The sequence below is a fragment of the Alnus glutinosa genome, chromosome 4, assembly GCF_958979055.1.
Source record: "Alnus glutinosa chromosome 4, dhAlnGlut1.1, whole genome shotgun sequence".
Classification (NCBI taxonomy): domain Eukaryota; kingdom Viridiplantae; phylum Streptophyta; class Magnoliopsida; order Fagales; family Betulaceae; genus Alnus; species Alnus glutinosa.
The window spans coordinates 6,464,095-6,483,429 of NC_084889.1; the positions used below are offsets into that span (position 1 = coordinate 6,464,095).

General features: G+C 33.7%; 2 protein-coding genes across 2 annotated transcripts; both read left to right on the plus strand.

Moving 5' to 3' along the window:
- Nucleotides 1-2,115: 2,115 nt before the first annotated feature.
- Nucleotides 2,116-4,624, plus strand: LOC133866845 (peroxidase 12-like). The gene is made up of 3 exons (XM_062303501.1): nucleotides 2,116-2,505; nucleotides 2,599-2,793; nucleotides 3,928-4,624. The coding sequence occupies exons 1-3, from the start codon at nucleotides 2,251-2,253 to the stop codon at nucleotides 4,552-4,554; spliced, it is 1,077 nt and encodes a 358-aa protein (XP_062159485.1). The 5' UTR covers nucleotides 2,116-2,250; the 3' UTR covers nucleotides 4,555-4,624.
- A 3,509-nt stretch (nucleotides 4,625-8,133) lies between these two features.
- Nucleotides 8,134-11,933, plus strand: LOC133867219 (peroxidase 12-like). Its single transcript, XM_062303935.1, has 3 exons — nucleotides 8,134-8,527; nucleotides 9,201-9,395; nucleotides 11,155-11,933. The coding sequence occupies exons 1-3, from the start codon at nucleotides 8,273-8,275 to the stop codon at nucleotides 11,773-11,775; spliced, it is 1,071 nt and encodes a 356-aa protein (XP_062159919.1). The 5' UTR covers nucleotides 8,134-8,272; the 3' UTR covers nucleotides 11,776-11,933.
- Nucleotides 11,934-19,335: the final 7,402 nt, after the last annotated feature.

Sequence of the window (19,335 nt, forward strand, 5' to 3'; positions counted from 1 at the left end):
ATAATAATTTTAAAAGTCATACAATATTTGGTAGGACACAAAAATAACTCTAGTCCTCTTTATAATATTACTCTTAACAATTATGACTTTAATCAAATTATGAACTTTTCTTAATTTAATTTCTCACCATGAGGTAATAAGGACATTTTTTTTTTAAGAACAAAAAAGCAATAAAGGGGAAACAGGCAAGAGGAGGTGAATAGAAATAACGTGCCAATTGGGCCAGAAAACTTAAAAGAATAAATAATGGACAATTTGAGATTTATTAGGATAAGTGGGCTTTATAGCAAGAAAAATGATCGTTACACTTCACCCGCACAATTTGTACACTCACACCAGACACAAGGAAGTGAGACCCACACTCTAGGCCCCACTTCCTTGTATCTGGTGTGAGTGCAGAAATTGTGCAGCATAAGTGTAACAATCACTCATCTTATAGCAATCAGAACAGCAAATTAGTGTAAAAGATACCAATAAATTTTTTTAAATAAAGGATGAATCTGGTAAAACTTTTACAATTTAGATCAAAGTAAAAAAGAAAATGACAGCACAAATCCAACAAAAATCAATCTGGGTAGCTCACCAATGGATCGTACTGGTTTACAGATATCTCAGTCACTTTTTTGAGGTAAAAATAATGAACCGGGGTGGGGTCAGGCTTGAGGTAAAAATAGCGGTGCATTATACTTAAAATAGCCCCCACCTCTATCATTTTTCCCTTTAATTTAAACTTAAAATATGATTCGATGTGATTCATTATAGTCTTAAGTTCTTATCACATCACCAACTACTTTTTATTATTTCAAAATTGATCAAAGTTTCAATACTACAATTAATTGTAATATTGAAAGGAGAAGGGAGTAAATGTGATAATGACAGATTGACCAACAATGGCCATTGCAAGAAGGAGTTCCACCGTGTCCATTACTGTATGAGAAATGATATTTTTACATTTTTTATATATTTTTTGAACATCTTATCTTTAAATATACCTTTAGATTTATAAAATTTACATTGGGCTTTACAAATTTAATGGTGAATTTAATTTAATTTTTTGAACGAAAGATCTGAGTATTTCGTTGATTATGAGTATAAAACTTTTATATCACAAATCATAAAGTTCTGTAAAATCATCTCCACAAGGTATGATGTTATATAGTCATAGATACAAACAAAATTTTTGTAATAAAGTGTTATCTATGACTTTCATCTTCCGCTAACTCATGTACAAAAACAGTTAAAGAACATATTTGTTCCGAGCAGACTAGACCTAAGACAATGGTAGCTAAATATCCAAGAAAAAATTATTTAAACCGGTCGTGGGAGATAACTATTCACAACGAACTATCCAGGTCATGAGAGATAACCTTTCACACCTAATTAACCTTCATCACATAGATCGCCCATGAAGACATATCTAAAGAAAAGAAAACTTTTATTCAAACCAAAAACATAACCAGGAAACAGCAACAACGGTCAAGGAAGAGATAAACGGCACAGCACGAAAGTAGATGAATGGATGCAAAGCGAATAGGCCAAAATTACTGATTTGGTCGGAGAACACCTTCAAACAAAAGAAAAAACCAGAATGAAAGAGGGATCGTAAGAGCGGGGTGTAGAAATGAAAAAGGAAGGGGAGGAGGTTCCGCTCAAATTTGTTTTTTGAGAAGTGAAGTCTAGGGCCGACTTAATTGGATGTAGATGAACAAAAAAATGTATAGGAAATGTAAGTGTCATTTCTCTTGTTGTATTCTTGACTGCCGAGTTTGATTGGTGATCAATTTTATCTGCTTGAGTATTTGACAAAAAGAAATGATACATATACATTTTTTTTATATATGTTTATATGTTTTTATACAGTCAAATTTTAATTCTATTATTAAATTTGTGAGATTTACATGAGGTTTTATAAATTTAATAATGAATTTAAAATTAAAATGCGTAGAAATTTTTTCCTATCGTTTTTCGTATTTACAAACACTTAATCCAATGCCTCTATTTTCTTGTACTCCACAATAGAGACGTGTTTGCCACGCGCCTTTCAATTATTTTGAACTAGTACTCAGAGGTTCCATTAATTCCCTCGAAAAGTCTTGAGCTTAAAACTTTTTTGTTTTCTTTTTTGAGGCTGCCCAACTGAAGGGAAAACGACCACTCAAATTTACTGTCTATAAGCGTTCGATGGAAGCTTCATCTGCCTCGATATAAAGCTCCCTGCTGCTCTCTCTTTGCACAACAAATTAACCCACCATGGCTGGTTTTGCTCCTTTTTCTTGTGTGCTTTTCATCTCTTCGCTTTTGCTGGCTTCCTACGCTTGTGCCGCAGAGCTAGAACTAGACTATTCTTCTCTTCCCGTAGTGAAGGGACTGTCATGGTCATTCTACGACTCTAGCTGTCCCAAGCTTGAATCCGTCATCAGAAAAGAGCTCAAGAAGGTCTTCAAGAAAGACATTGGCCAAGCCGCTGGCTTGCTTCGTCTCCACTTCCATGACTGCTTTGTTCAGGTAACAAAAAAATATAGCTCATGGGGTCACTGTTTAGGCCTTGAATCATAGGCTAGCTTTTAAACTTGTCATGACGTGTAATTTGCAATGCAGGGATGTGATGCTTCGGTGTTGCTTGATGGATCAGCCAGTGGTCCAAGTGAGCAGGACGCGCCTCCGAACCTCAGCTTGAGAGCAAAGGCATTTGAGATCATCGGCGACCTTCGTGAGCGTGTCCACAAGCGGTGCGGACAGGTCGTCTCTTGCGCTGACATCACTGCTATCGCTGCCCGTGACTCTGTTTTCCTGGTAAATGCTTCGCCAGCCCCTTTAACTTCATTGCTGCAGCCTGCAAATGCAATTAATTTACCTTATTCTCTCAATTCATCATTCAACCCAAATTGTACGTACATGTGGATATGTCGGTTACCTTTTTTTTTTTTTTTTTTTTTTTGCAATGGTATTTTAATGTATTACATTGTCCCCATTTAACATTCAAAATGACAATATATATTATTTTTAATTTTATTCAATTTTTTTATTTTTTAAATCTTGTAAGATATTTTTATCATTTTAAATTGGGAACGAAGATATTGCAATTTTGATAGGCACATTGTAAAAATTAAAAGATAAGTAATATTATTTAGTAGATCACTTTACAATTGTCATATAATTTGATGTTGAGACAGTAAAATTTATCAATTAAATTAGTATTTATAAAATAAAAAAAATCAAAGATTAATTTTTACTCCTTTGGCATCTCTAAGTATATAACAGTAATATAATAATATACACAGAATAACATGGTAAAACTAGTAAAAAGGACGGTAGTAATAAGAAGGGAGAAGGGTAAATATGGTTTTACAGTTACTTTCATAGTCTCCATGTGCAGAAATTATAATAGCGGCTATTGTCAAAAAATTCTAGAAGTTGTTCTTATATTCTTCTTGTGTCCCTTCAAAAATAATGTACTTTTAAAATCATCATTTGATTAAAATTTAATAATGATTATTCATAAAAAAAAAAAATTAATAATGATCAATCATAAGCTTGTGTCTTTGTTGTCTCTCCCTTGAGCATTGCTAGCTACTAGAATTAAAATCGATAAAGTAGATAAGTACCCGCCATTGCTAGCTTTTGTAGTTTTAGATACTCTTATGTTCTAAATTGCCTAAATTTAGTTAAAAGTCATATCCAACAACTTATTTTTCGTTTATCTAAAGCACATATTTTTCTACAGTGATAATCCATATTTGAATTATCACTTAGCAAAATGTTGCTTTATTATTTCTCGCCTACAATGATATCTTGAAAAGAAAAAAAAAAAAAATAGAGAAGAGAATAAAGAATCCGTTAATACGTGAATTGAAAAAAAGTAGTAGTAAAAGTAAAAAAATTACATTTTTGGATTAGCTATTTTAATGAATGCTTTCCGCATTGCAGTCAGGAGGTCCAGACTATAATGTGCCACTGGGAAGGAAGGATGGACTAACCTTCGCTACAAGGGAGGTAACACTAGAGAATCTTCCCGCACCCTCGAGCAACGCTAGTGTCATTCTCGACTCTTTGGCCACCAAAAACTTGGATGCCATCGATGTGGTAGCCCTCTCCGGTGGCCACACCATTGGCATTGGCCACTGCGCTTCTTTTATTGAGCGGCTCTATCCAACTCAAGACCCAACCATGGACAAAACCTTTGCCAAAGACCTCAAACAAATTTGTCCCACGCAAGATTCAAACGCCACCACCGTGTTAGATATCCGGTCGCCTGACAAGTTCGATAACAAATACTATGTTGACCTCATGAATCGCCAAGGCTTGTTCACATCAGACCAAGACTTGTACACGGATAGCAGGACAAAGGACATCGTCACTAGCTTTGCTGTCGATGAGGATATGTTCTTCGATCAGTTTGCCAAGTCCATGATTAAAATGGGACAATTGAGCGTGTTGACGTGCCAGGAAGGGAAAATTCGTGCCAATTGCTCCACGAGGAATTCTGATAATATCAAATTGATCAAAACTGTCGTGGAAGAAGAGGTGGAGGGCGCCGCTTCTTCTGAGTTGTAAGGGTGTTTATGAACATGTCTCAACTTCTTCATGTATTAATTTCTTTTTCTAAGAAGATGAGGGGAGGGGCCGAGGGGGGGATGGCTTGGTTAATTATGCGTTAAATTCAGACTTTGGAAGGAGTATATTGCTTTTCTAATGTTATAACTTTTGCTTCAGTATGTTAAGTTTGTTTTGTTTCAAAAATTAGAGGATAATTCTGCGCGCTACTTAGATTAATTAGGTGTTTTGGAAGCATCACTGGTTGCCAAATAATTTTCCTTCAACCTTTTTTATTTATTTCTTTTTTCAAAACGAAAACATTAACAAGTAATGTACACAAGACAATTTTCACATTTAAATCATATCGTATCACTTTAAAAATAAATAAATAAATCTTTTAAAAAGCATTAACAAACAAACTCTCTTTCTTATCGAGTATCTCTCTTTCAGATCAGTTAAGAGATACTACATTGAATGCGGGTTGATTTTTTATGGTTAGAAGAGGGACTTATAATTGCTCATTGGAATTTGAAAATCGAAGTCTTGCATGCATGAGATTAATTGTAAATTTATAGGACCTAAGATTTACAAATTTAATTGTGAATTTGAAAAGGAGTTGGAGGAGATGTTTCAAATAATAAACTTTTCGTAGTTTTTGTTTGGCTAGATGAGAAACGTAGATTAACATAGAGCTTTGTATACAAATAAATATAATACGGGGTGTACTTTATTATATAAAATTAATAACATGTAAATGTAGATTTGTACTATAGTAATAGGGGAGTTTCTTTAAATACATACATAGGGGTACTATATATTATACGAAATTTCACTAATTATTACATAATCCTCCTTTCTTACCTTCTAGCTATTTTTAAGCAAACAATATATCCCATCATGCAACTATTTCGATATCTCTCTTATTTTTTCTTCGGTTAGCCTTCTACGGTTCTACCATCAATTATTTATTTATTTATTTGTATTCTCTAATTTTTGTTTCCTGGTCAATTAAATTGTTTTTTTTGAATAGTCGTTTTTTTTTCTTTTTGATAATTAAATTGGGATATATATCTGCAACGGGCATAGAATTGTCTTGAAGGCAATAAATAATAATCAATGACATGGAAATTGCCACGTGCAAAAGAAGCATAAAAAAATATGCACAATCGAAGGCGGCTTGTTATATGTATATATATTACAAATTTTTTAAGAGAATTCTTGTAAAATATCAATTTTATCCTAAACAAAAGTGGTCCAAAAAGCGAAAAATACAAATAAGAATTTATTAATATATAGTTCCACGCCTTGGGAGTTGGGGCAATTGGGTCATCGAAGTCGACCACCATTACCCTCCAAAAGATTGGCGGCTATTTTCTATTTTAGAGAACAAAAAAAACATATTAATCTCCCTTAAACACACTATTAAACTACTATTTTGTGACATTTTCTCTCAAACAATCATTTCATTCCAAAAGAATACATTTGGTAGTTGTTGACTTCATATGTTTCTCTGAATTGCGCTGCTCATCATCTCTTCCTTGATAGGGAGGCTTGATTGATGATGTGTTGTTCTTGTGCCCTTGTCGAAATATAGAGATTAAATGATTAAATTTATTTATTTTTATTACTTTAAATTTTTTAGAGATTTAAGTGATAATTTAACTGGATTTAAATTAAATTCTAGCCATACATAGGATAGAGGCAAGAGGAGGTGAATATAAAAACTTGAAATAATTTTTATACAACTCATCTGTCTAAGTAATGGACAATTTGAGATTTATTTGGATAAGTATGCCTTATAGTGGGAACATCAAGTTACCTGAAAGTAATGAAGATGTTAAAATTTCACGACATTTATCTCTTTGTCTTTTTTCTTTGATGATGACCTTGTCATACGTTAAAATGTTGGTTTAGTATAAAAGATATTGATCAAAATTTTAAATAAACAGTTTGAAATTGATAAAACTTCTACAATTTAGATCCAAATGAAAAAAGAAAAAAGAAAAAAAAAGATTGGAATACATCTTTTATTATAAATTTCTTTACAAACTCATGTACAGTTCATATTTTATGAAAATGTATGATACATTTATATTTTGGTGATTGATATGAGAAGTACTACGAGAATTGACATGTCAATTTATAAACACAATAAATATCATATAAACTATCGTATAATAATTTATATTTTAATAATAGACATGATAAATATTACCTAAAATGCAACATTAATTTCTAACAAAAAAAAAAATTATAATAACAGTGGACTAGCAGCCCCAATAGTAGGGGTGTACAAGCCGATAGATATTAACCGCCAGTATTCGATATCCGTAACTATCCGCACATGCGGATGCGGTTAGCAAAAATTATTATTCATATATCCATATATATATATATATATAATAAATTCACCAACACGACGTTGATTTGGTGTTTAATACTAAAATGATGTCGTTTTGGATTGGATATAGATCACGTTTACATTGGTTTGATTAGTTGTGTTACTTTCTCATATAACGCTTGGACAAAAAGACAAAAGTAATGTGAAATTAATATATTTCAAAAGATTAAGGATCAAAACACTAAAAACCGACTTAAAAATACTGATTACCTAATACGCAAATAACAAATAATAATCTCATTTAATAACAATAATAATCACGCAAATGTAAATATATAATTAGTAAAAATATAATACAAATATAAATATTTAAAAATAATATTTAAATTTTAAAAATATAACTCTAAATATTATAAATAACATCCCTATTATCCGCATCTAAACCATATCCACTAGCATCGAGATTGAAGAAAGGCTGGATGGGACACACAATCACAAATAAAAATCAATTAGTGCTGGTTTTACAGATATTTCAGTCACTTTTTGAGGTAAAAATAGCAGTGCATCGTACTATTCCCCACCTCGATCATTTTTTCCTTTAATTTAAACTAAAAATATGATTAGATGTTATTGATTATAGTCTGAACACATCCCTCGCTACTTTTTCCCTTTAAATTAATTTTCATAATTTTTTTTCTTTCTAATTCTTGTCTGCCAAGTTTGATTGGCGAACGGTAGATATTAAACTTATCCGTTTGAGTATACGACAACACGTCAACACCTAATCCACAATGCCTCTATTTTCTTCAAATCCTCTGTTTCTAGTCCCAATGGATTAATCACAACACGTACGAGCCACACGCTTCGCATCTCAAGTTGCAATGTGAAAGAGAACAATAGAGACGTGTTCGGCGTCGCCACGCGCCTATTTCATCATTTTCAACTATTCAGAGGTTCCGGTCCTTCGAAAAGTCTATGCATGGCCCCAAAAGACTAAGAATAAAAAGACTTTTTACATGTAAAAAAAAAAAAAAAAATTCTTTATTTTCAAGCAAAGGAGAAATGCTATAAATGCATCTCTCTTCTCCTTTGTTTCTCTATTTCTCTTAAAAAAAAATTAATTTTAAAAAAAAAGTAATCTCTAATGTCACATAGACAACCTTTTTCTTAAAACTAATTTTTTTTATTATAAAAAAAGAATGAAGGGGAGGAAGGGTGCTGTGTAGCATTCCTCCTAGCAAAGACTGTTGAAATTTGCCGTCTATAAGCTTTTGCCTCAAGTAAAGGCTATTCACGACTGTCTATAAGCTTTCGATGAAAGCTTTATCTGCCTCTATATAAGGCCCCACTCCTGCCTTCTCCCTCTGCACAACAAATTAACCCACCAATACCACCATGGCTGATTTTGCTTCTTTTTCTTGTGTGCTTCTCATCTCTTCGCTTTTACTGGCTTCCTACGCCTGTGCCTCAGAGGTAGAACTAGACTACTCGGCTCTTCCTATAGTGAAGGGACTGTCATGGTCATTCTACGACTCTAGCTGTCCTAAGCTTGAATCCATCATCAGAAAAGAGCTCAAGAAGGTCTTCAAGAAAGACATTGGCCAAGCCGCTGGCTTGCTTCGTGTCCACTTCCATGACTGCTTTGTTCAGGTAACAAAAATATCCCATACGCTTTTAATCTTTTCTCATAACATGTTGTAAAATTAAATTAATATCAGCAAAACCTTTTGTAGAAAATATCAAGTACTTCCTTTTACCCCCCCTGATAGCCTAAAGCTTGCTGTTCTTCTTCTTCTTCTTCTTCTTTTTTTTTTTTTTTTTTTTTTTTTTTTTTTTTTTTTAATTATACTTTTTTTTGCTTTTGTTGCTTTGTTGAGCGCCCTGTTATTCCATTTTTAGATAACAAACTGTTCATAATAGGTCCCACTGTTGATACTATAATTACTTAGTAGACATTTATTTAGTGTAGTAAGTTGATCCTCAATGCCCAGAAACAATAAAAAAAAGAAAAAAAATTTTTTAAAAAAAAAAAGAAAAGTTGAACCTCAGTACTAAAGTATGGAGAATGACTTTCTACAAATTGTCTGTACAAAGTTCTTAGCAGTTTGTACAACAATTGTGAGAGGTTCGATGATGAATGACTCGTCCGTCCAAATAAATTAATTACCGTCCGAATTGGTAATAATTTAGTCAATAAAATTGATGCCTAATCATTTCTTCAAGATAGCAGTAATCCAAAGGTCGATAGAGTGGCTCGCTGTGCCGGCCGTGAACATCAGGGCAATATGGATTGACTGTCGGTGTAATTTTTTGGAATTTGCAGGGATGTGATGTTTCGGTGTTGCTTGATGGATCAGCCAGCGGTCCAAGTGAGAAGGACGCGCCTCCGAACCGGTTCTTGAGAAAAGAGGCATTTAAGATCATCGAAGACCTTCGTGAGCGTGTCCACAAGAAGTGCGGACGGGTTGTCTCTTGCGCTGACATCACTGCTCTCGCCGCGCGTGACTCTGTTGTCCTGGTAAATGCAATGAATTTACCTTTATTCTCTTATTTCATCATTCAACGCAAATTGTACGTGTAAACCTACCCCGGTCGATATTCCAATTGTGATGGAAATATTACAAAAATTAAAATATTAGTAGACATACCCCGGTCGATATTCCAATTGTGATGGAAATATTACAAAAATTAAAATATTAGTAGACAGTTATATAATTGATAAAGTAGCTAAAATTTAGTCTTTGAATTAATATTGGTAAAAAAAATAATTAATTTTATTATTATATTATTTTAATTGTATAACAATTTACTAAATAGTATTACATTTTAAATATTGAATAAAAATTATAAAAAAAAAAAAAGGAAAATTTTCATATCCAATATGAGCATAAATTGAATAATGCTATATATATATATATATATTATCTTTTTATCTTCATTTTATTGATGAAGTTAATTGAATTTGAAATGTATCCTTATTTACTAACAGAAATTATAGCGGTGGCTAAGAGGGGGGCTAAGGGTTAGCTATTGGCATTAATGATGAAGGCGTTGCTAGCTGAGAGAATTAAAATCAATAAAGTAGATAAGCCCACTTACAAAAAAACAAAAAAAATAATAATAAAAAAAATAAAGTAGATAAGCCTGGGTTTCAAAGGGTGATTAATGCATCTAAGACTGGCAGATACCAAAATATCTGACTTTCTGTCTGTTCTCCATTAAAGCCTGGCTACCCCATGTAGGGCGGTCCATTAGTTAAATCCCCAGTGGACTTAAAATATCTCACTGGGACAAGGAAGTAATTTTTTTTTATTTTTTTTATTTTTTTAATATTGATAGACAAGGAAGTAATTTAGTTTCGAATATTTATCCTCAAACTTTACACTTTACTTTACGTCTTTATAACCCATTAACTCTTGGACTTGGTATAGCTTTTTCTAGTTTTAGATAAGGATATTGGTTGGCCCGTTTGGTATCCTCCTCCTCTCAAATATGAAGTGATTTTTTTTTTTTTTTAAAAAAAATAAATAAATTATATTGTAGTATTTTTTTTATTTAAATAATAATACAAACTTGTTGATATGATATAAAAAGTTTAAAAAGTAGAGAATGTTTTGAAGTTAAAAATTGGGAGAAGTGAAAAGAATGGAAGGAAAGGGGAAGGAGTTGCAAAAAACAATTAACTTCAAAACATTTTAAATTTTTTTTTTTTTGCACTTTTTATATTATATCAATAATTTTTTTTTTTTATTATTCAAATAAAGAAATTCACTACAATACAAAATTTTTTCATTTTTTCATTCAAATTATTTTTACTTTATATCACATTAATCACTTTTTACTCATATTTCAAAAATAAAAAATAAAAAATAATCGAATAATTTTTACCAAATATAACCTAAATTTCTCTAGTAGGAAATTCTTCTAAATTAGTTTGTAAAATTGACAAATATTTTTTTCAGTTAGTATGTAAGAAGTGCATAATTTTTTAAGAATATAAGTTTCTTTTAACCTATTCTTTAAAAGTGTAACGTGTCTCTTTAGCATATGTTTTTCATATGTTAAGGGACATGCAACACTTTTAAAAATTGGGTTGGAAGGAAGATTTTCAATTTAATTCGGAGAAAATCTTTTTTTTTTTTTTTTTTAATTAAAATTATTAAAACAACTTCTTGTTTTCACTCCCGGGATTAGAGAAATTTGTGAACTTTGGATTAGCTGTTGTTTTGTGTAACTGACGCTAAGCCTCTCTTTCTATGCATTTTTCCTCACTGCAGTCTGGAGGTCCCGACTACGAAGTACCACTGGGAAGGAAGGATGGACTATCATTCGCTACAGAGGAAGCAACAATACAAAATCTTCCCTCACCCGCAAACAATACCGCTATCCTTCTTGCGGCTTTGGCACTCAAAAACTTGGACGCCACTGATTTGGTAGCGCTCTCCGGCGGCCACACCATTGGCCTTGGCCACTGCGCTGGTTTTGTTGACAGGCTCTACCCAGCTCAAGACTCAACCCTGGAAACAGATTTTGCTAGTGACCTCAAAGAGATTTGTCCCACGGAAGATACGAACGCCACCACCGTGTTGGATATCCGGACGCCCAACAAGTTCGATAACAAGTACTATGTTGACCTTGTGAATCGCCAAGGCTTGTTCACATCAGACCAAGACCTGTACACGGACAGCAGGACAAAGGACATTGTCACTGGCTTTGCTGACGATGAGGATCTGTTCTTCGAGCAATTCGCCAAGTCAATGATTAAAATGGGACAAATGAGCGTGTTGACGGGCAAGAAAGGGGAAATTCGTGCCAATTGCTCGGTGAGGAATTCTGATAATGTGGAATTGACAACTCTGGTGGACGAAGAGGAGGCAGAGGCTTATGCCGAGTTGTAAGGGTGTTTATATGAACCTGTGTTAAACTTATTCTATGTATTTCTTTTTCTAAGAAGATGAGGGGAGGGGGGATGACTTGTTTAATTATGTGTTTCAGACTTTGGAAGGAGTGTGTTGCTTTTCTAGCTAATGTTATAGCTTTTGCTTTTGTCTGTTAAGTTTACAAATTCGAGGATAATTTATTACTAAAAAAGAAAAATTGGAAAATACCATCCATGAGACATCTCCAAAATCTACATTGATACGAAAATAAATGACCAAGAGTCGCTCAATTAAGGAGCTATAAGTTTCATTTTATTTTTCAAAGGCGAATAAATATAAGGTTAATCCTTGTAATACGTTACAATTTATGGCATGCTCGTACCTTATTTATGTGACTTTAGTCACTTTATAGAATATTTTCTCTATTAATAAACGGATTATTTAATTTATTCGATTTTCTTGACCTCTTACTTAATAGTCTTATGTGCTTGGCATGCAACGGTTTCGTGAGTAGTTAAAAAGAGATCTCAATTAGAAAAAAGAAAAAAAAAAAATTTCTCAATTCGTTCTAATATTATAATTAGAGTGAAAAATAGATTTTTTTTCTTAGTATCATTTAGAAAAAAATTCAATCATTAGTGAAACTCTACAGAATGTAATAGAAAATTTAAGACCATAAATGAAGGGCAAAATAAAAGATTTTATATTAAAGAAAGACGGGAAAGTACATATACCCTCTCTAACTATCATGCAATTTGTAATGTTTTTCTAACCTTTCAATTGCTACAATGTCCCATCAAACTATTATCAGGGTCGCAATGTATTCCCTCCCTGCACAAAAAAAAAAAAAAAAAAAAAAAAAAAAAACTTGCCAAAAAATTTTCAATGTTGAGATTTGTACATAAATCTATAATAGAATAAAAGTGGAATAATAGCGGAAGCAAGAGAGAGAAAAGAGACATAATTTATATGGTTCGATCTATGAGCTATGTCTACAGGGTAAAACCCAAAGAGCTACAATGTGATAAATAACTTAATTGTTTACAATATATAGGTCCTTATTTAGTGTAATGCTTAATGTGGAGCCGATTGGTAGAAGCGGAGGGCTTGCACTCCTTTGGAGAGACCCTGCTGTAGTTGATGTTTTGAATTATTTTGCAAGGCATATTTGTGCCAGAGTATCTATGGCAGGATCTGAGCTACCGGGGAAGTTTATGGGTTTCTACAGTAGCCTAGACAGCGGTTCTAGAGCAGAGTTTTGGGAAATTCTCCGCCATCTCAGTACATTCTCCTCAAGATTGGCTCTGCGTTGGGGACTTCAATGAAATCATTGACTCAACCGAGAAGATTGGGGGGCTTTTACGCAGTACTATGCAGATGGAACACTTTCATTCAGCCTTGGTGGAGTGTGATCTGGGGGACCTAGGCTATAAAGGGTCCAAATTTACTTGGAGAACAAACGGGGGTCGGAGGATTTCGTCGAGGAGAGATTAGACCCGGCCCTTGCCACCCCCGGTTGGTGAAGGAAGTTTTTAGCAGTGGAAGTTTGGCGATTTGTACCTCTGACCATAAACCTCTATGGGTACGGTTAGCTTCTACAACAGGGGTCCGTTGGCGAAACAACTCGTTCCAATTTGAGGCTTGCTGGAAAACGAATGTTGAATGTACTGATATTGTTCATTCGGCACGGGTAGAAACGGTATAGCCATAGAAAAGTTGAATCAATGCAAGTGGGCTTTAACTAAATGGAGTTCTAAGAAGTGTGGTAATGTGCCTAGAAGTTTAAAATCCCTGACCAAGTGGTTGGATCACTTGCAAAGGAAAGAACATCCTGGCAATCTGGATGCTATGAATCAACTGCAAAAAGAGGTCAATCACCTCTTGGAGATGGAAGACATACGATGGCAATAGAGAGCAAAACGCAACTGATTCAAACAGGGAGATAGGAACACCTACTACTTCCATGTTTGGGCCAACCATTGTTGAAAGGTTAACCATATTGTTGAAATCAGGGATGAAGCAGGAAATCAATGGGCCACACCTGAAGAAATTGGGGAAGCTATCTCGTATATTCAGCACATTTGCATGACCTCAGGGGTGGAGGGGGTTGCAGAGGTGCCGAAGGCTATCTCTCCTCGAGTACCTCTATCAATGAACGATGCTCATTTATTATTCGGTCTCGGTTTGAATAATAAATGAGCCGTTCGTGAACACAATAATATGTTCGAATATTAAACGAGACATACTCGTATAAATTCGGCTCGACTCGGATAAGCTTGTATAAACTCGTATAACTCCATTTTTACAATTTTTTCTTAGTATTATTTTAATTTTGTAATAAGAACATCTTAAGTAAAAATGAATCATCTTCTTAATATGATAGATATAGCTTAAATTATTGTTGTGAGTTTAATTTTATAGATTTCTGTGTACATAAGTGTGTTTGTGAGTATGTGTGGTTATATGTGTTTGTGTGCACACATGTAATTTGTGTATGTGCATAATAAATTTATATACATACATATAAAGTCGAGATTATATTATTTAAGACTCAAGTTAATTTATTTAATGAATTCAGATAATAAATTTTTAACAAGACTTAATTAATTAATGATTAGTATGGATTTATGAAATATAAACAATCATGATATTTACTTTATATAAGAAATGAATAAGTTAATTGAGCAGCTCGTGATAAGATCGAGCTCGACTTGTGTTCGAAATAAAATTAAACGAGCCAAGCTTGAACATAATATTTCGTTCGATGATAAGTTCGAGCTGGAATCGTGTTCGAAATAAAATTAAATGAGCCGAGCTTGAACATTCAATACTCGACTCGACTCGGCTAGAATACAGCCCTAATTGGCGGCTAATTTCTATTTTAGAGAAAAAAAAATATTAATCTCCCTTAAACACACTATTTATTTATTTATTTTTTATTTTTTTATTTTTAACCACAAATAAATAGAGCTTTTTACACAAATAAATATAATACGGGGTGTACTTTATTATATAAAATTAATAACATGTAAATGTAGATTTGTACGATAGTTATAGGGGAGTTTCTTTAAATACATACATAGGGGTACTATATATTATACGAAATTTCACTAATTATCATATAATCCTCCTTTCTTTACCTTCTATTTTAAAGCAAACAATATATCCCATCATGCAACTATTTCGATATCTCTCTTATTTTTTCTTCGGTTAGCCTTCTACGGTTCTACTATCAATTATTTATTTATTTATTTGTATTCTCTAATTTTTGTTTCCTGGTCAATTAAATTGTTTTTCTTGAATAGTCGTTTTTTTCTTTTTGACAATTAAATTGGGATATATATCTGCAACGGGCATAGAATTGTCTTGAAGTCAATAAATAATAATCAATGACATGGAAATTGCCACGTGCAAAAGGAGCATAAAAAAAATATGCACAATCGAAGGCGGCTTGTTATATATATATATATATATATATATTACAAATTTTTTAAGAGAATTCTTGTAAAATATCAATTTTATACTAAACAAAAGTGGTCCCAAAAGCGAAAAATACAAATAAGAATTTATGAATATATAGTTCCACGCCTTGGGAGTTGGGGCAATCGGGTCATCGAAGTGGACCACCATTACCCTCCAAAAGATTGGCGGCTATTTTCTATTTTAGAGAAAAAAAAAAACATATTAATCTCCCTTAAACACACTATTAAACTACTATTTTGTGACATTTTCTCTCAAACAACCATTTCATTCCAAAATAACACATTTGGTAGTTATTGGCTTTATATGTTTCTCTGAATTGCGCTGCTCATCATCTCTTCCTTGATAGGGAGGCTTGATTGATGATGTGTTGTTCTTGTGCCCTTGTCGAAATATAGAGATTAAATGATTAAATTTATTTATATTTATTAGCTTAAATTTTTTAGAAAATTAAGTGATAATTTAACCAGATTTAAATTAAATTCTAGCCATACAAAGGGATAGAGTCATGAGGAGGTAAATATAAAAACTTCAAATAATTTTTATATAACTCATCTGTCTAAGTAATGAACAATTTGAGATTTATTTGAATAAGTATTCCCTATAGTGGGAATAGCAAATTACCTGAAAGTAATGAAGATGTTAAAATTCCACGACATTTATCTCTCTGTCTCTCTTCTTGATGACCTTGTCATAAGTTAAAATGTTGGTTTAGTGTAAAAGATATTGATCAAAATTTTAAATAAACATTTTGAAATTGATAAAACTTCTACAATTTAGATCAAAGTGAAACAAAAAATATGATTGGAATACATTTTTTATTATAAACTTCTTTACAAACTCATGTACGGTTCATATTTTATGAAAATGGATGATACAATTATATTTTAGTGATTGACATGAGAAGTACTACGTAAATTGGCATGTCAATTTATAAACACAATAAATATCATATAAACTATCATATAATAATTTATATTTTAATAATAGACATGATAAATATTACTTGAAATGCAACATTAATTTCTAACAAAAAAAAAAATTATAATAACAGTGGAATAGCAGCCCCAATAGTAGGGGTGTACAAGCTGATAGATATTAACTGCATGTATTTGATATCCGTAGCTATCTGCACATGCGGATGCAGTTAGTAAAAATCATTATCCGCATATATATATATATATATATATATATATATATATATATATATATATATATATATATATATAATAAATTCACCAACACGATGTTGATTTGGTATTTAATACCTTAATACCAAAATGATGTCGTTTTAGATTGTGTATAGGTTACGTTTACATTGGTTTGGTTAGCTATGTTACTTTCTCATGTAACACTTAGACAAAAAGGTAAAAAAAAAAAATATGAAATCAATATATTTTAAAAGATTAAGGATCAAAACACTAAAAACTGACCTAAAATACTAATTACCTAATACGCAAATAACGGATAATAATCTCATTTAATAATAACAATAATCGTGCGAATGCAAATGTGTAATTAGTAAAAACATAATAAAAATATAAATCTTTAAAAATAACATTTATCTTTTAAAAATATAACTCTAAATATTATAAATAACTACACCAATATGTATCCGCATCTAAACCATATCCACTAGCATCGAGATTGAAGAAAGGCAGGATGGGACACACAATCACTAATAAAAATCAATTAGTATTGGTTTAACAGATAATTCAATCACTTTTTGAGGTAAAAATAGCAGTGCATCGTACTAGTCCCCACCTCGATCATTTTTTCCTCTAATTTAAACTAAGGAAAAACTTCAATTTACCCTCATGAAGTTGTTACCGATTTGCAATTCTATCACCAATGTTTCAACTTTGTTAATTGCACCCCATTAAATTTCAGAAATTTTCAATTTAAGGATTCCGTCCAATTGATCCGTTAGACTTAACAAAATTTGACCTACGTGCTGCGCACCTGCTCTTTTTGGACGTAACTTGACAAAATTGCCCTCTTTAAAACGCAGCGTTTCGTTTGTAAAGAAGCTGACAAAATTGCCTTCAACTCATAGAGCAACGACCTTGTACTCCTCCAATGCGTTCAACCATGTCCTCCGAAGAATTTCAAACCCTTTCCTCCGATTCTGCGTTTGAGCTGCCGCATCAAGAGCAGAGCAAGAAAGCGGCCAAGAAGGAAGCCGCCAAGGAAGAGAAGCTGTGCCACCGCCTTCATGAACTACATGCACGTATAATGGTGATGCAAGTTGAGTAGTCTTAATTTATAGATAATTATATAAGGTTGGATGCAAACATTGGGAGCATGACGCACACAGACAGTGCAAGTGGGAAACTAACATATTGTTTGAGACTCTGTTCATGCAACAGCCCATGTATTTAGACCAGAAGCCTCTGTTTTAGTTGCGTGTGACAGGGGTGACCAGAGCACATCACAGTGGTGATTTTGTCCGGATGATGCTTGCTTCCTTCTGAGCAAATATGTCTAGCATGCAAATATATAATCTGTTATGATACAAAGAAGATGACAAACACAAATATGTCCAACAACAACGACAGAAAATCGTTAACGTTTGTGCCCTCGGTGTTGGAACTGCTATTGTCTGGGTCGCATAAAGAGCATCAGAAAATTGGTTTTGTTTTGGTGTGTCCCTGAAAAAGAAAAAGGATAGCACTTGACTCTGAACCCTGGTCCTCCACCGGCAATAAAGTGAAAAACTTTCAGCTTCTACTTGGACTTTGTACTCGATCATCTTGGTGGGTGGCCTTTAACTATTCCATTTTGCCTTTTTCTACCACCACCCTTCTATCCTCTCTTGCTGTTCTTTATTTTATTACCTTTTGCTTTTTTCTCCTTCACTTGTTACTCCATTGGCCTCCTTTCTCTTTCCCTTTTTCTTTCTCGTCTGTTGGGGATAAATTCCACTCAACCCGATCCAAGGAGGAGATAGACATTTAGCAACTACTTCAGGGAAATCAGGTATCAGTTATCTCAGTAAATTGGGATAGGACTCTAATTAGCCCAAGTATAGTTTGATCAGTAGTCCTATCTTTGGTAGAATTAGGATAGGACTTATGGTCCAATCAGAGAAGAAGAATGATCAGATCAGAAGTCTAAGAAGATATCAGATTAGAAGTCTAATAAAAGATCAGAGTCCAATTAGAACTCTGACATCAATTCTAGATCTCAATTAGAACTCTGACAGCAGTTCTAGATCGACAAGAAGCAGGAATTCTAATCCAGCTTTGACTCCACCTCTTTGCCTATAAATAGGCCCATACCCCAGGAATAAACTAAGACTAAATTTTTATGCACAGAGCATTATTTTCTTACAGAAGCTAATTTAGGCATCGGAGAGGACCCCCGGAAGGGTCCTTTAGTTTTGTTCGTTTTGCAGAATTACTGAGAAGCGTGAAGAACATCAGAAGTAACGTGCAGATTCACACCATACCGGAAACTGTACCAATAGTTTGGCGCCGTTTGTGGGAAACGATTATTCGTTCCTCATAAAAGAAAAAGAAGATCCAGCATGGTGATGAACACACGTTCCGGAAGTCAGACCAACCGAGAGCCCATAGTTCGAATGGAGCCAGTTATTCAGAATAATTTACAGCCTCCACCGAACCCTCCCCCGGGGGGTGGAAATCAAGATCACATAGCAGCGTTGGAAGCCCAGATTGAATCCTTAACACAGCGGAATGTCGAGTTGCTGCGAAGGAGGCCGGAACAGCCCAATCCCGAGATGAACAGGGATGAGCATGAGGAAGAAGATCACAACAGCAACATTAATCCTCGGAGGGAGGATGACTGCCAAGGAGATCTGAGCAAAGTTATTGACGAGCTAGAGAGAAGGTGCACATACATGGAGATGGAAAGAAAGGACAAAAGCAGATCCGTAGTGGTGGACAAGCTCCTAATGGGTACAGACTCACCATTCACCAGACGGGTAGCAGACTATCGGCTTCCCGAGAAGTTTAAGGTACCCCAAATTCTAAGTTATGCAGGAGACAGAGATCCCTTGGATCACCTAGAAAATTTTCGAGCTCATCTAGACCTTCACGGGACACCCGATGAAGTAGCATGTCGGGCCTTCCCTCT

Excerpts from the sequence above, each read along its gene's own strand:
- LOC133867219 (XM_062303935.1), top strand. The coding sequence starts at position 8,273 with ATGGCTGATTTTGCTTCTTTTTCTTGTGTGCTTCTCATCTCTTCGCTT. Across the intron at positions 8,528-9,200 it reads TCCATGACTGCTTTGTTCAG|GGATGTGATGTTTCGGTGTT; the intron begins GTAACAAAAATA and ends TGGAATTTGCAG. Across the intron at positions 9,396-11,154 it reads CGCGTGACTCTGTTGTCCTG|TCTGGAGGTCCCGACTACGA; the intron begins GTAAATGCAATG and ends TCCTCACTGCAG.
- LOC133866845 (XM_062303501.1), top strand. The coding sequence starts at position 2,251 with ATGGCTGGTTTTGCTCCTTTTTCTTGTGTGCTTTTCATCTCTTCGCTT. Across the intron at positions 2,506-2,598 it reads TCCATGACTGCTTTGTTCAG|GGATGTGATGCTTCGGTGTT; the intron begins GTAACAAAAAAA and ends TTTGCAATGCAG. Across the intron at positions 2,794-3,927 it reads CCCGTGACTCTGTTTTCCTG|TCAGGAGGTCCAGACTATAA; the intron begins GTAAATGCTTCG and ends TCCGCATTGCAG.